The following is a 21,995-nucleotide window of genomic DNA, read 5'->3' as shown; positions in this document are numbered from 1 at the left end:
TATAGGACGGATCAGATGACTATTCAAAATCACATTTGCAAAACGCTTTACCAAGACAAATGGATCACGTTATGCACCCTAAACCTAATACGGTAAATGGATGTTTAATTTCTGTCTTGCATGCAAATCAATCATTAATCCAACTCGACATCTTATACTTGATACTTGGATTAAATCAACCGACTTAGAAAGCTCTCACGTGTTAGGTTTAAATTATTGGATGCGCATTCATGCATTTAAACCGTTTTATCAACTTTTGCATTCAAGCAACCAAGATCGATCAGTAGAGGCCGCTACCGCGGGCGGGATTGGGTGTCTGATTAAAGGGCTTCCCAATACGTACCTTCACCTCTTACTCAGAAACTTTGGATAGTGGACGACCTTATCCAGGGCGTACGAGAGTCATTCTAGAGATAGGATGCTAAAGAGGGACGATTTCCTTATCTTTAGTACCTATGTTAAACGCTGCTTTGTGCTTCGATTTGACCGAGGTATAAAGTGGATTTCGAACGGGTTCCAAGCATCCCACAAATGCTTGATGGCGACTCTGAACATCTCTAATCGTTTCGAGACCCTTACCGAGACGAAACCGACCGATCTAAAACGATCCGGTCGAAAACATTTTTACGCCGCCGAGCGTGGCTTTCAAAAGACCGCTGCCATTGTCCACAGATCGAGTTGGGCATACGCAGGTGGGCCCACGTCGACACCTTTACAGTATCCTCTTTTGTTTCCTTTTGGTGAAACTGGATGGCATAGACGTATTTATCAAGTAAGTAGCCACCCTAGACGTCGGCATGAACCCCATACTTTTCCGATAAATGAAGTTCTTGTACAAACAACAGACGATTTACTTGAAAGCGAGGAACAAGGTTCGTGCTTTCGTATTTATTAAACTTTTTTTTAAAATAAGTAAGTAGCTTTAGCTGCTTTTTACGTACAGTTGCAGGTACTTCTGCGTCTGAGAAAAAAATATCTTGTTGAGAGTACTACTGCTACCGATTGCAGATTCGCCCAAATGATTCTTCGATTTTATTGCGAAGTGGTCGTCTTCTCCAACAATATACAGTCGATATGTATATCAAGATTGAGATAACAAGACTTGATTACATAAGGAATAATCAGAATATAATTCGTGTGGACCTATATCAAGGAATAATTGATAGTTACAACTCAGGAATGACTCGCGGTGCAAATATTGGCAGACTTTTTATACTACCTGCTAGCTTTATTGGGTGTGACCGTGATTTCAGACGCCGCTATCTTAGTTCTATGACGGTTGTACAGCGCTATGGAAAACCAGATATATTTCTAACAATTACGTGCAACCCTCGATGGCCAGAAATTGAAAGAGAATTATTGCCTTTTGAGGAAGCGCAAAATAGACCTGATCTTGTTTCTCGCGTTTTTCGAGCAAAACTTTTAGAGTTAAAGAAGGACATTTGTATTCCTCAAATATTTGGTACTGCTGCTGGTTACGTTTACGTCGTTGAATTCCAAAAGCGAGGGCTCCCACATGCACATTTTCTAATAATTCTGTATTCTGATAGCAAAATAAGAATGCCCGACCAGTATGATGATTTTGTTTGTGCGGAATTGTCTGATGCTGCTGAAAACCCTCATCTTTTCTCTGCAGTTGTTCGTCATATGATGCATGGTCCATGCGGTAGAGATAACCCTACTAATCCTTGCATACGAGACGGTAATTGTAAGAACCATTACCCTCGTGAGTTTGCGGATACAACAACAAATGGTCGTGATTCTTATCCTATTTATCGTCACAGGCGTACGGGTATTCAGGTGACTGTACGTAGATCAAGGCTTAATAATCGATGGGTTGTTTCGTACAATACATTCTTATTGGGCAAATATGACTGTCACCTAAACGTTGAGATATGTTCTACAATTAAAGCAGTTAAGTATATGTACAAGTATGTATACAAGGGGCATGACCGTATTTACTTTGCTGTTACTGATCCTAGCAGCAGTGGACATGAATCATTTGATGAGATTACCTCCTACCAATCAGCTAGGTGGATTTCCCCACCAGAGGCAGCTTGGAGAATTTTTGGATTCCATTTGAACGAGATACATCCTAACGTTGTTCCGTTATAAGTACACTTACCAAACATGCAAACAGTTAGTTTCCAACCATAGGAAAACCTTGGAAACGTTTTGGATGACGAAGCTCGCAAGAGAACAATGTTAACGGCTTTTTTCAAGCAAAACGAAACTGATGCTTTCTCTCAGACGTTATACAGTCAACTTCCCGAATATTATGTGTGGCATAATAAAAGAAATGACAAATTTTGGACTCCTAGGAAAAAGGATTTCCTTTAGACCGTATTGTATATGAAAACCCCTCAGAAGGAGAACGGTATTATTTACGCCTTCTGCTCTCAAACATTAAAGGTCTCAAGTCTTTTGACGACTTAAAATCAATAAACGGCGTAATATTTGGTTCTTTTAGAGAGTCTGCTTACATGCATGGATTGCTTGAAACAGACAACTCAATTGAACAATGCTTAGCTGAAGTAGTGCAATATCAAATGCCAGCAGCGCTTCGCAGATTATTTGCAACTTTACTCATTTACTGTCAGCCAAATAATCCAAGATTTCTGTGGGATAAATTCTACGCTTCATTGTCCGAAGACTACGCATGTGCGTTTCCTGCACAACGTCATAAAGTCTTACATATGACTCTTGCAAATATTTGTTGCATATTTGAATTAATGGGCAAGAGTTTTAGTACTGTTGACCTTGGAAATCTGAAATTGGATACCGCTTATTTGAGTCTTTCAAAAACAAAATAAATTGAGGAAGAGCTTAATATTCCAATAAGTTCAGAAGACATAAATGCTGTAAACATGTTAAATGAGGAGCAACGTCGTGCCTACGATACAATTTACAGAAGGGTTATAGAGCATAGGTCAGGTTCTTTTTTCCTAGATGGCCCGGGAGGTACATGAAAAACTTTTTTCTACAGCACACTACTTGCAAATCTGAGAGCTAGGGGACTTATTTGTCTTGCAGTTGCAAGTTCAGGTATAGCGGCATCTAATCTTGCAGGCGGAAGAACTTCAAATTCTCGGTTCAAGATCCCTCTTGACATAGAAAATAACCCAAGTTCTCAAATCTCGAAGCAAAGTTCTTTAGCAGAACTAATTCGAGCATGTAGTTTAATCATTTGGGATGAAGCTCCCATGGCAAAAAGAAATTCAATTCAGTACTTTGAAAACACTTTGCGTGACGTCTACTCAAGTACAGAATTGTTCGGCGGAAAAATAATCATTTTTTTAGGAGACTTTCGACAGGTACTGCCTGTTATACCAAAAAGTACATTACAAGAGGCAATCAATTCGAGTTTTGTTATGTCTCCGTTGTGGCCTCAACTCGAAAGAATTCATTTAACGGTTAATATGAGGGCTACGCGTGATCCTGCTTTTTGCAACTCCGTTCTAAGTGTTGGTGATGGCTCTCATCCTTATGAAAATGGGAAAGATGTAAAATTACCAAGGCCGATTGTCATATCTGCAATAGAAGAATCGATACTAATTGAACAGCTCATTGATTCAATTTATCCAGATATACAGCAAATTAGTACGAATCCGTCTGTAACAACCGAAAGAGCAATACTTACTCCAAAAAATGATGACACACAAATGATAAATTCTATATTAGTTTCTCGACAAGAAGGTGACGCGTTTATCTACAGGAGCTTTGACGAAGCTGCAGACATCGCGACAGAACAATATCCAGAGGAATTTTTTAATACACTACAGCCTAACAGTCTCCCGCCGCATCAGCTGGTCCTCAAAATAAATAGTCCTATTATTTTGCTGAGAAACTTAGATTCTACCTCCGGTCTTTGTAACGGTACAAGACTAATTTTCAAGGCATTTGACAGAAATGTTATTGACGCCGAAATTGAAGTGGAATAGCACGAAGGAAAAAGAGTTTTCATACCAAGAAGTCCACTTCAACCATCTCCTGCCGACAGATTTCAGTTTAACTTCAGGGGGAAACAATTTCCGATTCGATTAAGTTTTGCAATGACTGCTAACAAAGCCCAGGGACAAACACTCAGTAGAGTTAGAATATACTTGTCAAGACCGGTATTTTCGCATGGTCAGTTGTATGTAGCATTGTCAAGAGCAAGAAAAAGCTCTAACATAACGGTTGCTATACTTCCACATTGTATGTTATCTGACAGTTGGAGACGTACTAAGAATATTGTATGTTACGAAGTATTAAATAAGGCAAAATACAGGTAAGTGTGTATGTAAGAAAAAAAATTTATTCGTACCTCAACGTTATTCTAGAAAATTATTTCAAATAATCGTGTTACTGTTTTAGTTTTATTTTGAATACATGTTATCTATTTCATTTTTCTATTCTTGAGTGCTTCAATTTAAATTTCTATTTTGAACAAAACGCTTCTAATAACAACCTACAGAATACACCCTTATAATATAATTTCTATTGTCGCTTACTTTTTGTTTTACGTTGCTTTCCTTGAATAACTACATAATTTTTCTTCTAAAACACATAAAATTAACTGCGGTACGTTAACCTTGTTTTCTAGAACCAAATTTACAGTACTATTACAGACAATAAATGAACATTATATATTATTTGTACTAAAAATTATGTTCTTAAGATTTCATACAGTTATTTACGACATATTTGAGAGCTATTGTAGATAAAAGGTTCACCTTTAATACTAACGTTTAGAGTTCCAACAAATGATTTCCTTTTTTTAAAAAAAAAAAATTGTTAGTAGCCATCTCTCACGTTTTTTGCTATGAATTTGCAGACTATAATGGCTCCTCCAACAATACCGCTTGCCTCAGTGACGGATCCCAGTAGGAACTTTACTGTTGTTGTTATTCTTGAATCCATAAAAGCGTAAAAAAAAAAACCGTGGGGATACAAAACTTCAAAATTTACTTTTCTCTGATAAAGTGGTACTGCAATATATAACTTTTATAATTATCTACATGTTTTTATTTACTATTTTAATTTTGTTATTTTATTTGTGTAACAGGGAACAGAAATGACTGCAACAATCTTTCAAGAGGATATTCCTTCTTTTATCAATCTTTTACATGAGAACCATCAATATGAAATTGAAAATCCATATGTGAGGTTAATTCCTCCAAACTACAGATTCGTAAATCATATTTACCAGATGATATTTAAAAAAGGTTTACATATGATTGACCTTGGTTCGACTGAGAGTACTAACACATATTGGGTTCCAGTAAATTCGGTTCTAGAGAATCTTGAACGCAAGGATAGAATTGGTATGTACCTTTGCCATTAAATTCACCTACAATTTTAAAAAATGTATAGAAAATTAGATTAAAAAAAAATGACCATTTCATCTATACAGATTTAGTTGGTATCGCAATTTTTGTTCGATCCTTAAGAACAACTACAAATAGAAGTACAAGAGATGAAAATGAAGCAAGAGATAATAATCATCGATCGTCAGTAAGTGGTTTAGGACGTGCATTCTTCTCTAAAACAATATTTTTCTTGACAATTGTATATATTTTTAAGTAAACTATATATGCAGAATGAGGCTTGTCGTTGTTGCTTGGCATGCACTTGCTCTAGAGCCTACTGAAAAATTGCTAGAGCAATAGACTCCCTACCTGTTATTCAGATAACCCGTGTAAAAGCGTCCGATTATAGAGGTATGTATACATATTATAAATTAATTATATTTTTATAGAAGCTTCTAATAACCATTTGCATCAACAGGAGGATGCTGGGGTACAACTCGTTTTTCGACTCTAAGATTAGATAGTAACGCCATAGCCGCAGAAGATCTACGCATTTGGTACGTTTCAATTTTCTTTTCTTTTTTAATTTTAATTACTGTTTTCGTCCAACAACATCTAACTATTGTCTAAATATAGGTCTCACGAAAATAAAGACATGCCGAAAAATCTTAGTAGTATTTTTCAGAAGAACGTTTTTGGAGAAAGCTCGACTCAACAAACTGAACAACTGCCAATTTCTATTAGCTCTTTGCCAAACCAAGAGTTTGTCATTTGAATACATAATTCAACTGTCACTCTTGTCAACCTATATTTTTCACATATATTGAAAATCATTTTTTGTACACCTTTTCTCAGGCTGACAAACTATACTAATTGAAGGAAAAATACAAGCTATCACAAATCCTGATAATTTTGTATACAATTCGTGCAATAAGTGTAGAAAATTTACGACAAATGAAAGCAGTGCAAGTTTCAAGTGCGTTGTCGGGCAAACAGATCATTACGGCATATCGGAGACCACGTAAGTCATTCACACCGTATATTTTTACTATATTTAGGCGCTGTTTGGTAAACGGCATATTGGCCAATTTTTAGCATATTCAAGGGTTTTAGCATGTTTGACCAATCAATATGCTAATTTTAGTGTTTGGTAAATAGCATATTGAAACAGCATATTTGGGGTCAATATGCTGTTTTACTGCTGGTTACCCCAGCATATTGGTTAGCATATTGTAAAATAGGAAATTTTTCTCCATTTTACAAAGAAAACTAACAATCTACTAATCGTAATCTGTCAGTTACCAAACACTCAAATTAATTCTGCTAACTATAATATGCTAGTCAAACCTTCTGATAAAATCTGTCATTTATAATCTGCTTTTCCAATCTGCTTATGCTGAAATTATTCCGCTGTTTACCAAACAGGGCTTTAATCTATCTTTCTTTATGTAACATATTTAACATAGTTTCGAATAACATTTATAATAGATGTGAGCTAAGAATTGTTTTTACCGATAACACTGGAGATGCCCGCATCTCGCTTTTCGATTCCCTAGCAGAAAAAGTTCTGCAAAGAACCGTTAATCAACTTACAGCTTTAACATCCGAGGTAATGTTTATCATTTTTTTTTTCATATTATATATTTTTAATTATAAATTACTATTTTCTACAAACTAACATTTAAAATTTATTATGTACGAGTTTTAGGAACAGAGATCGATTGTAGATGAAACTCTTACAAGAGTCAAGGACCAGTACTTCGTAATAGAGCTCCTTTCTTACATAAAAAATGATCCAGTTCCGCAGCTACGTTTTAGACCTCAACAGATTAAAGAAAAAAATGTTTAGATGACAAAAAGACAAACCTATGCAATACTCATTTTCTTACTTAGTCCGTAAAACGTTTTTTCTTTGGGTGTTGTTTTAATAAACATTAGATATTTACTTTATACTATGTCTGTAGTAGTTTTATAAAGTCGTTATAGAATAAAGTTCTTAGAATAATAGTTGGAAAACAAATTTACTATTTAAATAAATAACATTGTGAATAATTTCTGCTTCTTTGTCATTATTATGGTATGCATGCATCGTACTAAGTAGTATAGAATTTAAGTTTGAAGTTTACTAAACATATCACAGTCGTGGCATACTTAAATAGCAATACTGCGTTTGTACTTACTTGGCTTTAAAAAAATAAAGAAAACCGATACTTATTGAAAGAAGCACATTGAAGTTATTTTATATGTGGTAAATATATACTGTTAATTTAATTTGTGCAAACTCATACAAATCCATTTGCCAATATAGTTATTTCACATCCATTAAAAGAATACAAATTTTGAGCTTCTTCGACGTCAATTTATTTGGAATATATATGTAGTATTAATTTTGTAACAGCTATCTACAAAAAAAAATTACCGATAAAATGAATGCATATCTTTCGAAAGAGTTACAATAGTGAGACACGTAATTTTATTTAAAATCTATACAACAACACGTTGCGTACAGTCGTACAGATATCAAATAGAGCAGAACATAAGTCCATGCTGCATACACGTACATCTCTCTATAAATACACGAGGTATGATTGTCATTTGACTACAGCTGCTCAGGGTAGCCGTCTTACGATGGGTATTACTTCCTCTCTATACTTTTTGAATTTTATTGTAAACGTAGTTCTTTAAATTAAACATTTTTACATACGTATTAAACTGACTTTGTTATGTAATTTGTTTCAGAGTCCTCAGAAGTACAACGATGTCCGCTTGAAGTAAACTTAAAAATTATTTTAAATGATATACTTACACAACTTGAATTACCGACTGCTGAATTTGGCATTCATGCGAAGATGAACTAAGGGGATACGTTCGAATATGCGTTAGCCGCTCCTCTTCCGATAAATTAAAAATTATCGGCAAATCTGCAAAGCTTGTAGGAGAATCTCATCAAAATTGTGCAAGAAAAGCTATAGAATTTCTAAGAAAGTTATATGGATTCGATGTCCTTGATTTCAACTACTATGGGTTACAACTAATACAGCACAAATACACCAACCTAAAAGCTGAGTACTACACAACCACAGGACATGAACCGTTTCCTGAAATTGAACATATGTCGATTTCGGATGCAGACTGAAGAAGTTAAACAAAGAACTCGGCGTTATCAAAACAATCATGTAAATAGAAAATAAGGGATACAATAATTGTATAATTTATTCCCTGTTTGTTTTTATAATGTTTAATTGTATACATAAATAAAATACAGTTTTTCTTTTTTACATTTTTTTACGTAGAATTTTAATAGTTGTCTATATCATTTAGCGAATTAAACGATCTAAACAATTGTTGTATAATGATTCACAAACTCTAACGCTGAATATGAAAACGTTGGATGCTGCGTGCGGCGGTCCAACTAGTCTCAGAAATGAGAATTTATGGTACTAAAATTGTGGCGGGAGTTGGCAATTTTCTTTAGCGCTTCCTTTTGGAATCAACTATCAAGTCATTCGGATTTCGGATTGGGTAGGTTCATGTCATAAAAACATTCCCCAAGCACAACCCACCCTCTCACTCTCACTCACCGTCGCCGACGCCGACGCTCATTTGACCTCTACCGCGCGTTGCCCTTCTCTTTTCCCCTTTGTTCGAATTCTTAGGGTTAGAGCATATTAATTAATCCTATTATTTGGGAATTTATTTATGCGATTATTGTTCATAAATTGACAGAAACTAACTTAATTCTTTGATTTTGCAGGTTACTTCACTATATTATGTGGATTTCTTTGCATTATTGTTCGTGATTAAGGCTATTTGGGATTTGTACAGCTCAAAAAATGAATGCTTGAAACTTCCCTCCAATTTTGTTTTTTGGTATTCCATCTATATTCTTCAACTTTCGTGTTCTATTACCTTAATTGTGTAACTTTGGTTATTGTCGACACTAAGCTTGGCGGAATCGGATGAAATTATCCAAATTGTATTCCACAGTAGTTTTTATGCTGTAGTTAGAATTTGGTTGTGAATTTCTTGTGTTGTGTACTTGTGTTCATTGTCATGTTGACAAGGGCAAACGCCCCGCAAGGCCGCAACTTCGACCTTGGAAACAGATATTGCAATTAGATCAGCCTGGGTCTTTGACTGGTAGTTTATATCGTGCTACACCATGGACATTCTAAACCCACCCTTTAATTTCTTACCACATATTCTCTGCATGACATTATCGGTAAGGTCACCTTTTGCAGTCGGGTTGTTAAGCATGAACTCTCCTATGCTTGTGGTTTCTCTGAAGGGGAAATACATTGGTTTCTAATGCGGTTGAATTTCAGAAGAAGTTGTATTCAGTTAATTAGAGTCAAAGTCAGTACAGACCATTTGTCGAATTGTCGCTGCCCATTGCGTTGACCAAAATTATTAGTCAATTCCTCGTGTGTGGGTATCCATAAGTATCATTGTGCAACTGTATAAGCTCTATAGTTAATTACTGCCTAGTGGGTGTGTCAAAGTATAGATTTTTGAGCTAAGAGTCACAGACTCGCAGAGTCGCAGTATTATGATGGACATGTTTTAATCACTTTGACAAACTTTAAAACTCGGCTGCCTTATAGCAGTGACAGAACCATGATTTGTAGTTAGGGGTATTGAGAAAAATATTCGAGGGGGAGAATGAGTAATATGGTAAAATATACTCAAAAAAAAAATAGGGAATTTTTAATTTTAACTTAAAAGTCTCAAATTTTCATTTTCGAGGCAAACGAGCTGCTAACTTTTTGGCTCTGCCACTTCCATATAGTTATTTTACATTTAGGGGGCGTTTAGAAACTGATGGAAGAGGAGTCAGTTTCAGTTGCATGGAATTGGGTGATAGAAGCCCTAGCAGGGTCAGACCTTGTGGATGCAGCTCTTTTATATGGTAACCAACTCTTTTTTTTTTTTGTCTCTAATTTTGGTTTCATGTGTTTCATTTAGAGGTGTTAATTTGTTGGACTACCTTGTAGAGTTGTGTCCTCGCATTTTGGGCGATACTGATTCTGGAATAGCAGCTAGGGAAGCTGCTGCTTTGACATGTTTGCAAGCTCTCTATCCTTCCCCTGAACGTGATGTTACCGACTCCCAATTTTGCCTTCATCCTGCCCAATCCTGTCAACATTTTCTTCACCGCATTTTGCTTGAGGTTACCCTTTTTATAATGTTTTATCAACACACACTTCTCATTCTCTTCCTGCTCCTGCTGCTTACTCCACTCTCTTACAGACTGGTAATCTGCAAAAAGATGCATCCAACGACCTGAAATGTAGCGTTCAAACTTTTGTCAACCACAAGAAAGCTAGCTTTCCTAACTCCACTTTGCAACTGGTACAATACAACCAACCTTTTACCTTGTTCAATTGTGGGAAAATCACATTTCGCTCTTCAGTTTCTAATTTCTGTTTATGCATGGTCAGTTGAAGGATATAATCTTACAAGGTAACCATTCTGTTTTCAACGAGATCAGTGGACTTGTATTTGGAGATCAATGTGGAGTAGATGTACCCTCGTCCAAATTTGGTCATCCAATGTACCCCCAGTCAACCAGTGTTAAAATGCCTCACCCTAGTGAAACCTTCCACCAACAAGTTATCACATGCAATCCTGCATCTGAGATTAATGACCAGCTCAAAGATGTCAGAATCTTCAACACAAGTTCAGGGCAGTCCAAAACTAGTATAAATGGCCCCTGTAGTGATAACCATATGGAGGGGGTTGATACTAGTGCATCACCTGACTTGGATAATATTGGCCCCCCAACAAAGAAGCTTAAATTGCAAAATCAGTGTGGTATGCCGCCTAACCAACAAGATTCTGTTTCTTGTAATGTTACTAAATTTCCTGATGATATAGAAGATGAATCTAACATTCCACTGAACAAAGGGAACCAAACAATTGGTGGAGAGTCATCTGAGAAAATTGTTGGCGAAACTTTTAAAGAAAATGATCATCTTCCAGGGGAGTCATCTGATAATGGTGCTGCCATGAGCAAGGCTATCTTCTCAGGCTCTCAGTGTGTCTTTAGCGAAGATTCCGTCAGACTGATCGACACAGAGGCAAACATCTGTATGAAATGTAATGAAGGTGGCCGATTGTTATCTTGCTGTGGTAGTACCTGTCCTTTACATTTTCATGAGACTTGCCTTGGCTGCTTTGTGAGCTTTGATGATTGTGGAGACTTTTACTGTCCTATCTGTGCATACAGTCGCGCTGCCGCTGACTTTGTAAAGGCAAAAGAGAGAGAGTCTCTTGCGAGGAAAGAGCTCGCCTTATTTATTGGAGGGGGATCTAATGACCAGCTAAAGCATAATCACAACAAATCCTCGGATGATGTCTTGGACCAACAAATACATGAAAATCGAGAAAATGTAGCAGCTTTACAGGATGATGCTGATGCTATACAAGTTGCTAAATCTCACTAGACCAGGAACTTAAAAGGTAAACAACGAATTCTTTCAGGCACATCTCCCTACCCTTTTATGAATGTGTATCGAATAACTTTTGTAGCTGCTACACCACAATAGTTTTGATTTAAATCAGAAAGGAGTTTGAATTATGATTGCAAGGAGGTTGTTTAGAACTAGGGAGCAAGGACAAGGTTGACATTGTTTTGATTATGCCAACATATTCAAGTGGACATTGTTTTAATGATTTCTACTACTTATTGAGGGTGGACTTTGTCTTCTTGGCTGTTGGAATAGCTTCGAAGGAAGAAAACACCATAAAATTTCTAAGTTGCATTGAGAAGCTTTTATTGATTCACTCAGTGAATGCGGTGTATTTAGAACAAGTGTAAAAGAGTGTATTTAAAATATATTATGATTCCAGTTAATATTATATTAATCCTCACATTTTTTCTTACTTTATTTTTACATTGCAATATTTTACATCTTTTAGTCAACTAAAATCAAACTAAATCGACCAAAACATGTTTTTCCTTGAACTGTGAGTTAGAGTAGATAGCAGGCTAGTTGTCGTAGCTTATTCTTACTGATCCAACGTCCGTAACCAGGGGCGAGGCCACTAATGCCTTTGGCATCGCAGCCGCTACACCAAAGGCGAAAAATTCGGTTAGAATTTTGTGATTTGCTACACCAAAATTTACCATTTTCACACTAATTATCTATACACTTTACCTTGAGTATATATGTTGATACACCGAAATCAAAATCCTGGACTCGCCACTGTCCGTAACTATCCCAGTGAGCCTACTAACCATTCCCATCAGATATTTAGCGAATTAAACCTAGCATAATACTTGGAGATTTACTAAAATAAACCCTACCCTCCCTCCTTAGTGCTATGAACCCCTTCCTTTTGCCGTAGTTTTTTCTTTCAATCCCAATTTGCTTGTCTTTCAAACTCCATAGCATTTACGTAAACTCGTCCCCTCCTCAACCTATTACTCATCCTTAGAGTAAGTGTAATACTTTTCATTAGTTTCCATAGTTCCATGCTACTTCATACACAAACTTTCACTAAATACTTGTTAATCATTACACTTGAAGGAGGGTTCGAGGAAGGAGCCAAGTTCGTCATCGAGGAAGAACCCCAAGCCGTCTCTTTCAACCTATTAGCAAGGTAACTAGGCTGCCCTACTTGTATTTTAGTCTTTAGAGCATTAGTTGTAAAATATTTTGTGATTTTGTGGGGTGGGTATTCACTCTCATCCCAAGTTGTAGTAAAGATTTATATTGGATGTAGCAGCAAATCAGATTAACCTCGGTTTTTCCGCCACAGAAGCAGGTTTAGTAATGTAATTGAGTTTGAAAATTCGGGTTGTTACAACAAGTGACTCGTACAACACCATCTCTTCCTCTCCATTTAGTCTCAAGTCAGAGAATTGCATCAAGGCTTGCTCTATGTGCTTTCGACATTGAGGTGATGTCGGCCCCCTTACCCAGCATAGTTTATAGCCTTTTAGGCACTAGGTAAAGTTAGTTTTGTTTTTATAAGCATAAAAACTTATGCAGTGACTGATGTATACTTCTAAGATATACCCCCTCGAATGAATTGTTAATCTATTTCATTTTACACGAAGACAAGGAAAGAGAGAAAAATATGTGAAATATAGACCAATTAATAAAGAATGTCGACTTACACGAAGACGAGGAAAGAAGTCTTTTTTACCTATTCATTGCAAGGTGAAATATTCGATTCCTGCACGGGTTTTATGTGGTGCTTGATGCTGAGTCTATATAGCCGTAGGCTCTCCCAGCCAGGCCAGCTGCAACAAAACCGGTTATCTATCCATTGTAAGGTACAGTCTCTATTGGGGCCTTAATGTGCGATTGTGGGGTTTATATAGTCATAGGTTCTCCCAGCCCGGCTAGCTTGAAGAGGTTCTGGGATGAGTTCTCCGATGACCTACATGAATAACATGACTACATCAGGTTCATTCAAGATCTGAAGAAATACCTCCCAGCAATGTCGGGTTGATGAGAAATAAGCCCATAGTTTGATGATTGTACAATTGAGATCGATTTCTGAACTGCTACAGACTTGCATATATTTCACAATTATCCTCTAAAACACTTGTTTTGTTCACTTATATGGTGTGCACTGTACAGTTATGGATATCTTCAGAATACTTGCCACCTTCCTACAGTATATTGCAGTGGGAGCATTACTCGTTTCTCTGCCAATTTGAACAGCAGCACGCCAGCACGTTTTAGCAAAGTCAACGTGGAAAGTCAATTTAGGAGTTGAGAAAGGCACAAATAACTCTTTATAGCCTTTAGTATCAACTATCAAGTATCAACCTATATTACTCAGACTTTTGATTGAGTGATGTAACGTCTGTGTTCAGGAATATTCAAATGAAATTTATATGGCAAACAAATGTAGTTAGCCAGCAAACGGGGTTTCATTTAATTGTACGGCTCCGTTAAATTTCTCGAAAATTACAAGTTCTCGTCTAAAATGAAGTGTCAAAGTGCCATGTAAGTAGTTGGACCATTCAAATGACCTATACGCAACATATGCCCAAAGTAAGTGTCGGAGAAACATACAGAGTAGCTATCAACTAAACCATTAGTACAACTGTATAACTCTTTCACTAAAAAAAGGATTTTAAATTTTGTGCATGCTCATGGTTTTGTTTAGGGGAATTTCAGTTTTTTCAAGGAAAAATAAAGATTAGAAATAAATGCAACAACAGAGCCTTAAACCCAAATATTATAAATAAAAATTCATATAATATTTTTATTCTTCAAGCACATATCCAGAATTTAGGCAGCTAATAGCAATAGCAATAGCAATAGCAATAGCAAATAGCAAATCTGAATAAGACTAGTAGTAGCAGGATGACGAAGCGACCTCGGTTGAATCAAGCAGAAGCAGGAGTCCGGAGATGGAGATTTCTCAAGATATTATCACCATGGACTATAAGAAAAACATACTCCGCAGTATACTCTCCGTAATAGCTAGCCACAACGAGACCACGTTTCATTGTCTTATGATTAGGCGGCTTCTTACTTTGTAAGTAGCTTCCGTAACTTTCTTAACTCCACACTTTTAATGATCTTGAAATTACCATAAGCCTAAGTAGAATTCATTTTCATTGAGTCCCATACTCGGAAGCACTCAGATATTCACCATGCTCTTCAAAATATTCAACTAGCCGCTTCAAGAATTGGTCACTACTCACAGTTTCCGTGTCACAAACCAGGCAGCATTGTCTCCTTGCTCGAGTAACTGCCACATTCATTCTTCTGTGATCACTCAGAAAGCCCACCTGGACAAGTACAGGGGAAACATTTATCAAATTAATTACCGAATACAGAGTACTGAAGTAAAGCGACTCGGCCTTTTACAAGAATCATATATACCTCTTTCTTTGCGTTTGACCTAACCATTGATATTATAATAGCCTCCTTTTCCCGACCTTGAAAGCCGTCAACTGTTGATATCTCCATATCCTTTAGCTTGTCAACATGGCTCCTCAACATCTTCAGCGCAACAACCTATGGAAAGAGCAACATTATTTTAAGGGGAACCGATTATTTATTGAGGGTAGGTAGCTACAGGTATCGTATCATACCTGTGCACTGTACGGGGTGATAATTCCAATATCACACGCCCGGACTCCACTTTCTATCAGTCTTCTCGCATGAGCAATAGCCACCTCAGCTTCGCCCTCATTCAGAGTGCTTTCTTCTTCATCCTTTTTTTCTTCCATGTCACAGCTGAAAAGTATAGCATAATGCAAAAACTTTAACACAGCAAGAAAGTTATAAAAAGGTTTATAGGAGTTTCAGGAACATAGACAAAGTTGTCGAACACATTCCTCGACAAGTATAAAGGTAATATGCATGCAGACTAGTTAAATCTAGCTGAGTTATTAAGGGTGCTTAATATTTTCATAAATTCTGAGATCTAGAAGATGGTTCATATGCAGAGACAATATCACCGCTGGCTTAAAATTAAATATGCATATTTACGTATAAATCTTCTGAACTTCTATAATGTAAACACCAAATTAGAGTAACATGACATGATGTCACAACTTGCGCAATGAAGAGTAGCAACACAATAAAAGAGCACACATTCAACATGTACCCTGCGGTGTCAATGAGCAGAATCGTTGCTTCAGTTGCAGGTGTCTCCTTCACACCCTCCAGATGATAAAGCATATGGGCAGCAACACTCGAATGTGCTTCGATCTGAAATAAACATCACCTCAATAAAAGACATCGACCAATTTTTCCTATAGCATTGCTTCAGGATTAAAGGTTACGAATTGCCACCTTACTGTTGTAAAGCTCTTTGGACGACCAATCCATGATAAGTTCATGCATGCGGTACTGAACAGTAAGCATGGACATGATGTCACCCCCATACAAGTCTGCAAGACGCTCAAACAAAGTTCTTCCTAAGCCTTTTTTTTCAGCTTCAACACTCTGGATTGTCGGGGGAAGCTGAAGATGATCTCCCGCAAGAATACATCTCGATCCCTGAAATAATACAACATCACTATAAAAACCTAAAAGGCTCCAGCCTGTCACAAAGTAGGGAGTCAGATGTATGATGGCACTTCTGCATTTGTAGTGCTCAGTGTTTCAAATGCTCAGTGTCTCAAATGCAATAGTACTCAAAACCTAAGAGCAATAGCAGTCAGTGACTCAAATGCTTCCGCCTATCGCACCGGCAAGGGGAGGTCATATGTAAGCAGACTTATGCTTGTGTTGCCAGAGATTAATTTTAGATTACTCATAATGAAAATAACATCGAGATTTGTGTGAACCAACTGCTCAGATACTAAATTCAGACAAATTAGTAAGTCATTTTGCTCTATCCCATCATATTCTAAGGCCATAAAATATTAGTTTATTCAACTAGAAACACTTCACAATATAGGCAGTGCATTTTTGTACCAGCAGCAAGAGACGAAGAGTATACAAAATCCTTACTGCATGACTACCACCATGCAAACTTACCTTCAGAAGAGCTATCCAGCATGCAATTTCAAGTGCCTGTGCAGCTTCATCAATAATTACAAGGTCAAAAGTAATATGGTCCAACTTTCTAGTCAGCGCTCCAGTTAAGGTTGTCAATATCACTTCTGCATTTTTGGTTACATCAGCCACAGCTAGCTGTTGTCGCTTACGCTCTTCCTTAGAAAGAATACGAAGCTCCTTCGTGATCTCCCTCTTGGTACTTTTATCTTTAGCCTTCAGCAGCTTCCCAGTTAGTGCCTAAATTTCACATCTGATTTTTAAATAGAAAGGATATAACAATTCCTCACAAGTTAAGATCTTTGAAATCAAGTAGAAAGTACAGTAAATAATCAACATTTTACCTTTATTTCCTTACGAATGTCATTGGCCAGAGCATTGTTGTCACCCCTTAGAACCTAATTATATTGGATGAAACTTTGATCATCAGTATGCTCTAGTATTTAGAAGGATACGAGGTTGCATAAAATGCATCAAGTATACTTAAAAGTGAATGTTGCAAAAGAAACTTGGAGTGCAATAAACATCAACCACGAGTCTGAAGTGAATTGCCAAATAACTGTAGATAGGCAAATTGTAATCTTATTTTCAAGAAAGAAAAACACTTTATCATTAATTTAGTTTAGTTTTAGGTGAGGATGGTCCAATAGAATTTCGGAGGAAGTGATGCAAGTGCAAGTCAAACTTCCACAAGATCACTAAGCTCGATGAGTTTTATACACACACACACACACACACACACATATTCACTAATTCAGAATTCTGAGACATGAAGAAAAGCCCTGAACACACAGAATGCATGACCATGAAAAATACGCACTATATATTTGTTAGAGAATGTATATGACACTGACACTGACACTGACACTGTTCTTGGAATTTCACACTCCCTCCATCCCATTTTCATTGTCCAACTTTTTATTTTGGGATGTTTTAAGGAAAGGTAAAATAGCCATTTTTTACCACTTGACTTCAAGCAATTATTTGATGAGTTAGTTGTGATGGAGGGAGTAGTTGTCAATTAACCAAGGCAATATTGGAGGCTCTCAATACTAAAGTTAGAAAGGGGACAATTAATTTGCGAAATTAAGTGGGATAGAAGGAGAACAAATTAGCCTCACTTTAATTATTCATCATGAACATCAGAAAAATTGTACATTATTATTCTATCTTGTCATGCTTGCCTGCTTGAGTAAATCAAACATGCACAGTTCTTATGACAAAGCAACAAATGAGGTCTTGATACAGTTTGCCATCAATAAGACCTTGATACGACTCGGTTATTATATTTAAGGAAGCATCTACAAGAAGCTGCATATTAATAATTGTATATAATAATCAAAACAAGACAAAAAAAAGGCTTATGAAGCTTGAGACATTCTTATTTATAAAGTACCTGTGAATCCAGGGCACTTTCTAAAACTTGAGGCAGTAAACGTGCAGGATGGCCAACTCTTACAAGCTTCACTCTAAAGAGAAGGAATGGAAACAAGTTTGAGTAAAATAATTTTGCGAAATGCAGATTTCAAATGGATGATATAGACATCAAGTAATCCATTCATTTCATCCAGCCAACCACCATGTCTCAGCTACTTAGCATAACCTTCCCTTCATTTCAGTCTTCCGAGCATCAATTATGCTTAGGAAAGTTTGTGCTCAATTGAAGTTTACCTGTGACTAACAAGGCGCTCGACAATATTATCAACAGCAATGTTTGATGCGGCACAAGCAAGTATTTTTGACCCACGCTTTACTTCCTGTAAGATGATTTCTACAACAGTCGTGGTCTTTCCAGTTCCAGGAGGTCCATGCAGCAAAAAAACGTTGTTGGATGACAGTGCCTTAGAAATGGCAGCTTTCTACATTCAATACATAAAAAAGACATAGGCACAGCTCAGTCAAAAATGCGTTGCTTAAAAAAACGGAAATTTAGGTAAGGGCAGATGCATAAATGTGCAGGGACTTTTACAGAAATAAATAATAAATAAACAATTTATACTGGGTTACACATGCACTAAAGTTATCAATATGATCAAAAAGTACCCCAGAAGTTTTTTCCTGGCTAGACCGCTGTACTTTAATCTGAGAAAAAAAGAAGCATGAATTACCTGGGAGTGATCCAAATTTATATTAAACGGAGAGAAAGTAACATCTTTCTTCGACCTTGAGGGCTCCCTCTCTCCAAAAAGTACAGGAACTAGGTCGGCAGCAGGACCTTTCAGCACACCTTTACTCATCTGCGTCAGCGTCTCTTTCATTCTACGGTATGTGACCTAGCAAAATGATGGATTACGCCACACCATAACTTGGACGATACAATGAACGCTATGAGGTAAACTCTTCTATTTAACTAGCCTAATTTTTCTATGGGCCTGCTCGACGTTTTGTAAAGGTTCTGGAGATCACCGCTACTACATTTCACCGCGACTTAAGGAAACATTGGCTGAATGGCTGCATTTAGCGAGAATTAAGCTGCGAAAGCCAATACCATAAACAAGAGATTTAATACTATGGGTACTTATTCAAATATTAGCGGTTGGCTGTTAAGCTCAAACTCTTCACCCGTATATTATAGCAATTCTAAAAATACCACTAAGCCACACTAATAGAATGATGTTTAAATTACCTAAGTCAACGAACAAAATTTCAAATTCCAGACCATGCCTACAACAAATGCAGAAATAGAGGCTACTTGCTCCCAGTCCCATGCCTACAATAACTGCAAAATTTGAGAGGCCTACCTCATTCGCTACTTTTTCAAGTCGCAGAGAGTTATTTAGACCCTCCTCTGGGATGTCATCAAATGCCACGGTGATAGAAGAATCCTGATGATGATCATGAGCAAGTTCAAGTCCATTACAAATAAGGTGGTTCTTGGGCATATAATGCTACAAATCTACAATTGAATATCAAACGTGTTACCTTGAGACGATAAACCACACCTTGGCCCAGGGAAGGAGACCCAACATCAGCCTTGCTCAGTTTCAGAACTACCACGTCATGAGGTCCAAACTGCACCACAAGATAAAAGAAGAAAATATCTTCAGTGTAATGCTATAGCGACATAAGATGCACATGCTAGAAATGCGAAAATTCTTAATAGACAAACACATTTCATTAGGAGAAATTATCTTTTTTTGATATAATAAAAAAAACTAACTTTGTGAGGAGGGAGAACATCTCCTTTGGTGGATTGGAATTCCAGAAGATTCTTTCCCATCAGCCCTGACTGTACAAAAATAATCAAAACATGCAATACAAAGTGTAACCCCTGACACTGATTGATGATAATTGATATATCGAAAATTACTTGCATATCAACACACTTCAAGTTAAGAATGGTGGAACCCCTTCTTTGAGCAGTATCTATGCTCCTGGAAGATCCAGAAGAGATAGAAGAAGATATCTCAGCTTCCTGAAACCACCCAAAAAAAAGTAAAAACCACATAAGCGAAGGACTTTCTCAGTATCGATTAAAAACCATGAGAAAAAAAAAGGGGGACTTTCTCAATCGCGATTGAAAAGGGTAAAAAAAACAAAGGAAATGAGAGGACCTTCTCAATGTCGATTAAGGGAGCCATGGTGGATATGAATTGTTGCAGAGAAATGGGAGGAATGTTTCTTTTCTTTCCTCCGTCCATGGTTTCGGCTTGTGTTTCCTGCTATCACCAGATTGCATAGAAGAAACTTAGTTACATTGAAACTTAGTACTCCACTACTCCGTCATTGAGACGTTGTAAAATAATTTCATATGGAAGTTCAATTCAGATAAGGAAGCTTTGTATACTAAAGTTTCATTTTAAATCATGGATTTGAGATTGGAAATTGAAAATATAAGTTCTTTGATTGGGAAAACATCAAATTTGTAAATCTAGTTTTTGAAATCCAAATCCATCCTTTAGGAAAACAAATAATTTCGAATTCCAATTTTGTATCAACTGAAGAATCAGAGTCAAAAGAAAAAATGCAAAAACATTTGGTCATCAAGCAGCACAATGCGCTTCACCAACATTACTCCAATGCCTCAAGAGCTCCAGCAAGTTGCGGGGCAAAGGGAGGACGGACGCAGGCGGTCTTACCCCGTGCTAACAGCACAGAAAGGCGAAAAACGAGCTCGCCAATAGAGGTAAGGGATTGCTTGTACACGATTAGAACAGTATAGGTAAACCCTAACTCAATTAAAATCTTAACAAAATTACGAGCACCAAACCATGATTTTTGTTAAAACTATAAAATGAATTTCATCCTAATTTCTACTGTACATAGTTAAGAAACACAAGTTAATATCAGCAGTTAAGGTTTTACATGAACAATTAAGTACAACAGACAGTTAATCAATTCTACGAGTATTTCAACTACAAGGGATTATCAGCTTCGAACTGAACAATTGTCTGGGTAAATTACGATAAATTAAAGGGAGAATGATGAGCGAATTACCTGTAATTAAGGGTTGAATTAGGTAGGATTTTGTTTAGTCCTACTTCAATTCACAATCCTTGATTTCAACGTTCTAAAGCCCAATGTATACGTCGGGCACAAGCACAACTCCAATTCACAATTTAACTAGTGCAGATTCCGCATGAAAGCGCGGTTTTTTAGATAGTATTTTTATAGAGAACTTATCAATTAAATTGAGTGTAAACAGAACTTGATTCTTTAAAAAAAAAAATTTCTCCTAGAGTTTCCTAGGGTTTCGTCTATCCCTTCTTAGCTTTTCTCCTTCTTGCTCGAGGCTAATCTCGTGATTCTAATCACGAGATTGTGGTTACTTTGTTGTCTTTGTTTGTTGTTTGTTTTTCTATGCAGGGCCAGAGAGAAAGTTCGATGCGAGGTATAATCCGAGATGGGAAGAGGCCGGTTGAGGAGGACGGAGAGGGGGACGATAGGGTTTTTGAATGGGAAGAAGGGGTCGATGACGGGGTTGATAAGAATAAACTGATGCTCGTGGGCAAAATCTGGGCGAACAAATCTGTTAATGCGAAGGCTGCGATCGATTCAATGATTCGGTTGTGGAACCCTACGAAGCCAATGATTGGGAATGTTATTGATGTGAAGGAGAAACTTTTTGTGTTTCGATTCGGGTCTGAACGTGATAAAGCTAGGGTTTTGGAGGGGCAACCGTGGCATTTCGACAAATTTCTATGGTGCTTCAACGAACCAAATTGCGAAGGTAAACTCACTGACGTTCCCCTGTTCTTATTCCCAATATGGACTAGAATTTATG

The 21,995-nt window shown here is 37.0% G+C and overlaps 4 protein-coding genes across 7 annotated transcripts; 3 read left to right on the top strand and 1 right to left on the bottom strand.

Moving 5' to 3' along the window:
- Positions 1–1,074: 1,074 nt before the first annotated feature.
- On the top strand, positions 1,075–2,115 carry LOC141655279 (uncharacterized). The gene has a single exon (XM_074462366.1). It carries the CDS (start codon positions 1,075–1,077, stop codon positions 2,113–2,115), a length of 1,041 nt encoding a protein of 346 aa, XP_074318467.1.
- Positions 2,116–2,483: 368 nt separating this feature from the next.
- LOC141655278 (ATP-dependent DNA helicase PIF1-like) lies at positions 2,484–3,941 on the top strand. The gene is made up of 2 exons (XM_074462365.1): positions 2,484–2,661; positions 3,034–3,941. Exons 1-2 carry the CDS (start codon positions 2,484–2,486, stop codon positions 3,939–3,941), a joined length of 1,086 nt encoding a protein of 361 aa, XP_074318466.1.
- Positions 3,942–8,806: 4,865 nt separating this feature from the next.
- LOC141657332 (uncharacterized) lies at positions 8,807–13,019 on the top strand. Of its 2 annotated transcripts, XM_074464517.1 has the most exons (8): positions 8,807–8,948; positions 9,046–9,161; positions 10,081–10,200; positions 10,286–10,461; positions 10,542–10,643; positions 10,733–11,105; positions 11,199–11,753; positions 12,824–13,019. In XM_074464517.1, exons 3-7 carry the CDS (start codon positions 10,113–10,115, stop codon positions 11,735–11,737), a joined length of 1,278 nt encoding a protein of 425 aa, XP_074320618.1. In that variant the 5' UTR covers positions 8,807–8,948; positions 9,046–9,161; positions 10,081–10,112; the 3' UTR covers positions 11,738–11,753; positions 12,824–13,019. The 2 variants fall into 2 exon arrangements, with proteins under 2 accessions (XP_074320618.1, XP_074320617.1); XM_074464516.1 differs by having other exon boundaries at positions 10,733–11,753.
- A 1,457-nt stretch (positions 13,020–14,476) lies between these two features.
- On the bottom strand, positions 14,477–21,418 carry LOC141657331 (uncharacterized). Of its 3 annotated transcripts, none has more exons than XM_074464513.1 (16): positions 21,209–21,418; positions 20,326–20,430; positions 20,082–20,186; positions 19,932–20,000; positions 19,694–19,783; positions 19,513–19,596; positions 18,880–19,044; positions 18,443–18,630; positions 18,168–18,240; positions 17,116–17,169; positions 16,754–17,011; positions 16,064–16,270; positions 15,876–15,979; positions 15,358–15,502; positions 15,146–15,280; positions 14,477–15,051 (listed from the first exon to the last, which is right to left on the bottom strand). In XM_074464513.1, exons 2-16 carry the CDS (start codon positions 20,410–20,412, stop codon positions 14,875–14,877), a joined length of 1,941 nt encoding a protein of 646 aa, XP_074320614.1. In that variant the 5' UTR covers positions 20,413–20,430; positions 21,209–21,418; the 3' UTR covers positions 14,477–14,874. The 3 variants fall into 3 exon arrangements, with proteins under 3 accessions (XP_074320614.1, XP_074320615.1, XP_074320616.1); XM_074464514.1 differs by having other exon boundaries at positions 20,326–20,433; positions 21,209–21,401; XM_074464515.1 differs by lacking the exon at positions 21,209–21,418 and adding an exon at positions 20,787–20,855.
- Positions 21,419–21,995: the final 577 nt, after the last annotated feature.

Source organism: Silene latifolia, chromosome 5 (genome assembly GCF_048544455.1).
Source record: "Silene latifolia isolate original U9 population chromosome 5, ASM4854445v1, whole genome shotgun sequence".
Classification (NCBI taxonomy): Eukaryota; Viridiplantae; Streptophyta; class Magnoliopsida; order Caryophyllales; family Caryophyllaceae; genus Silene; species Silene latifolia.
Note: the sequence above shows the minus strand (reverse complement) of the source record. Positions and strands in the feature narration are given on the sequence as shown.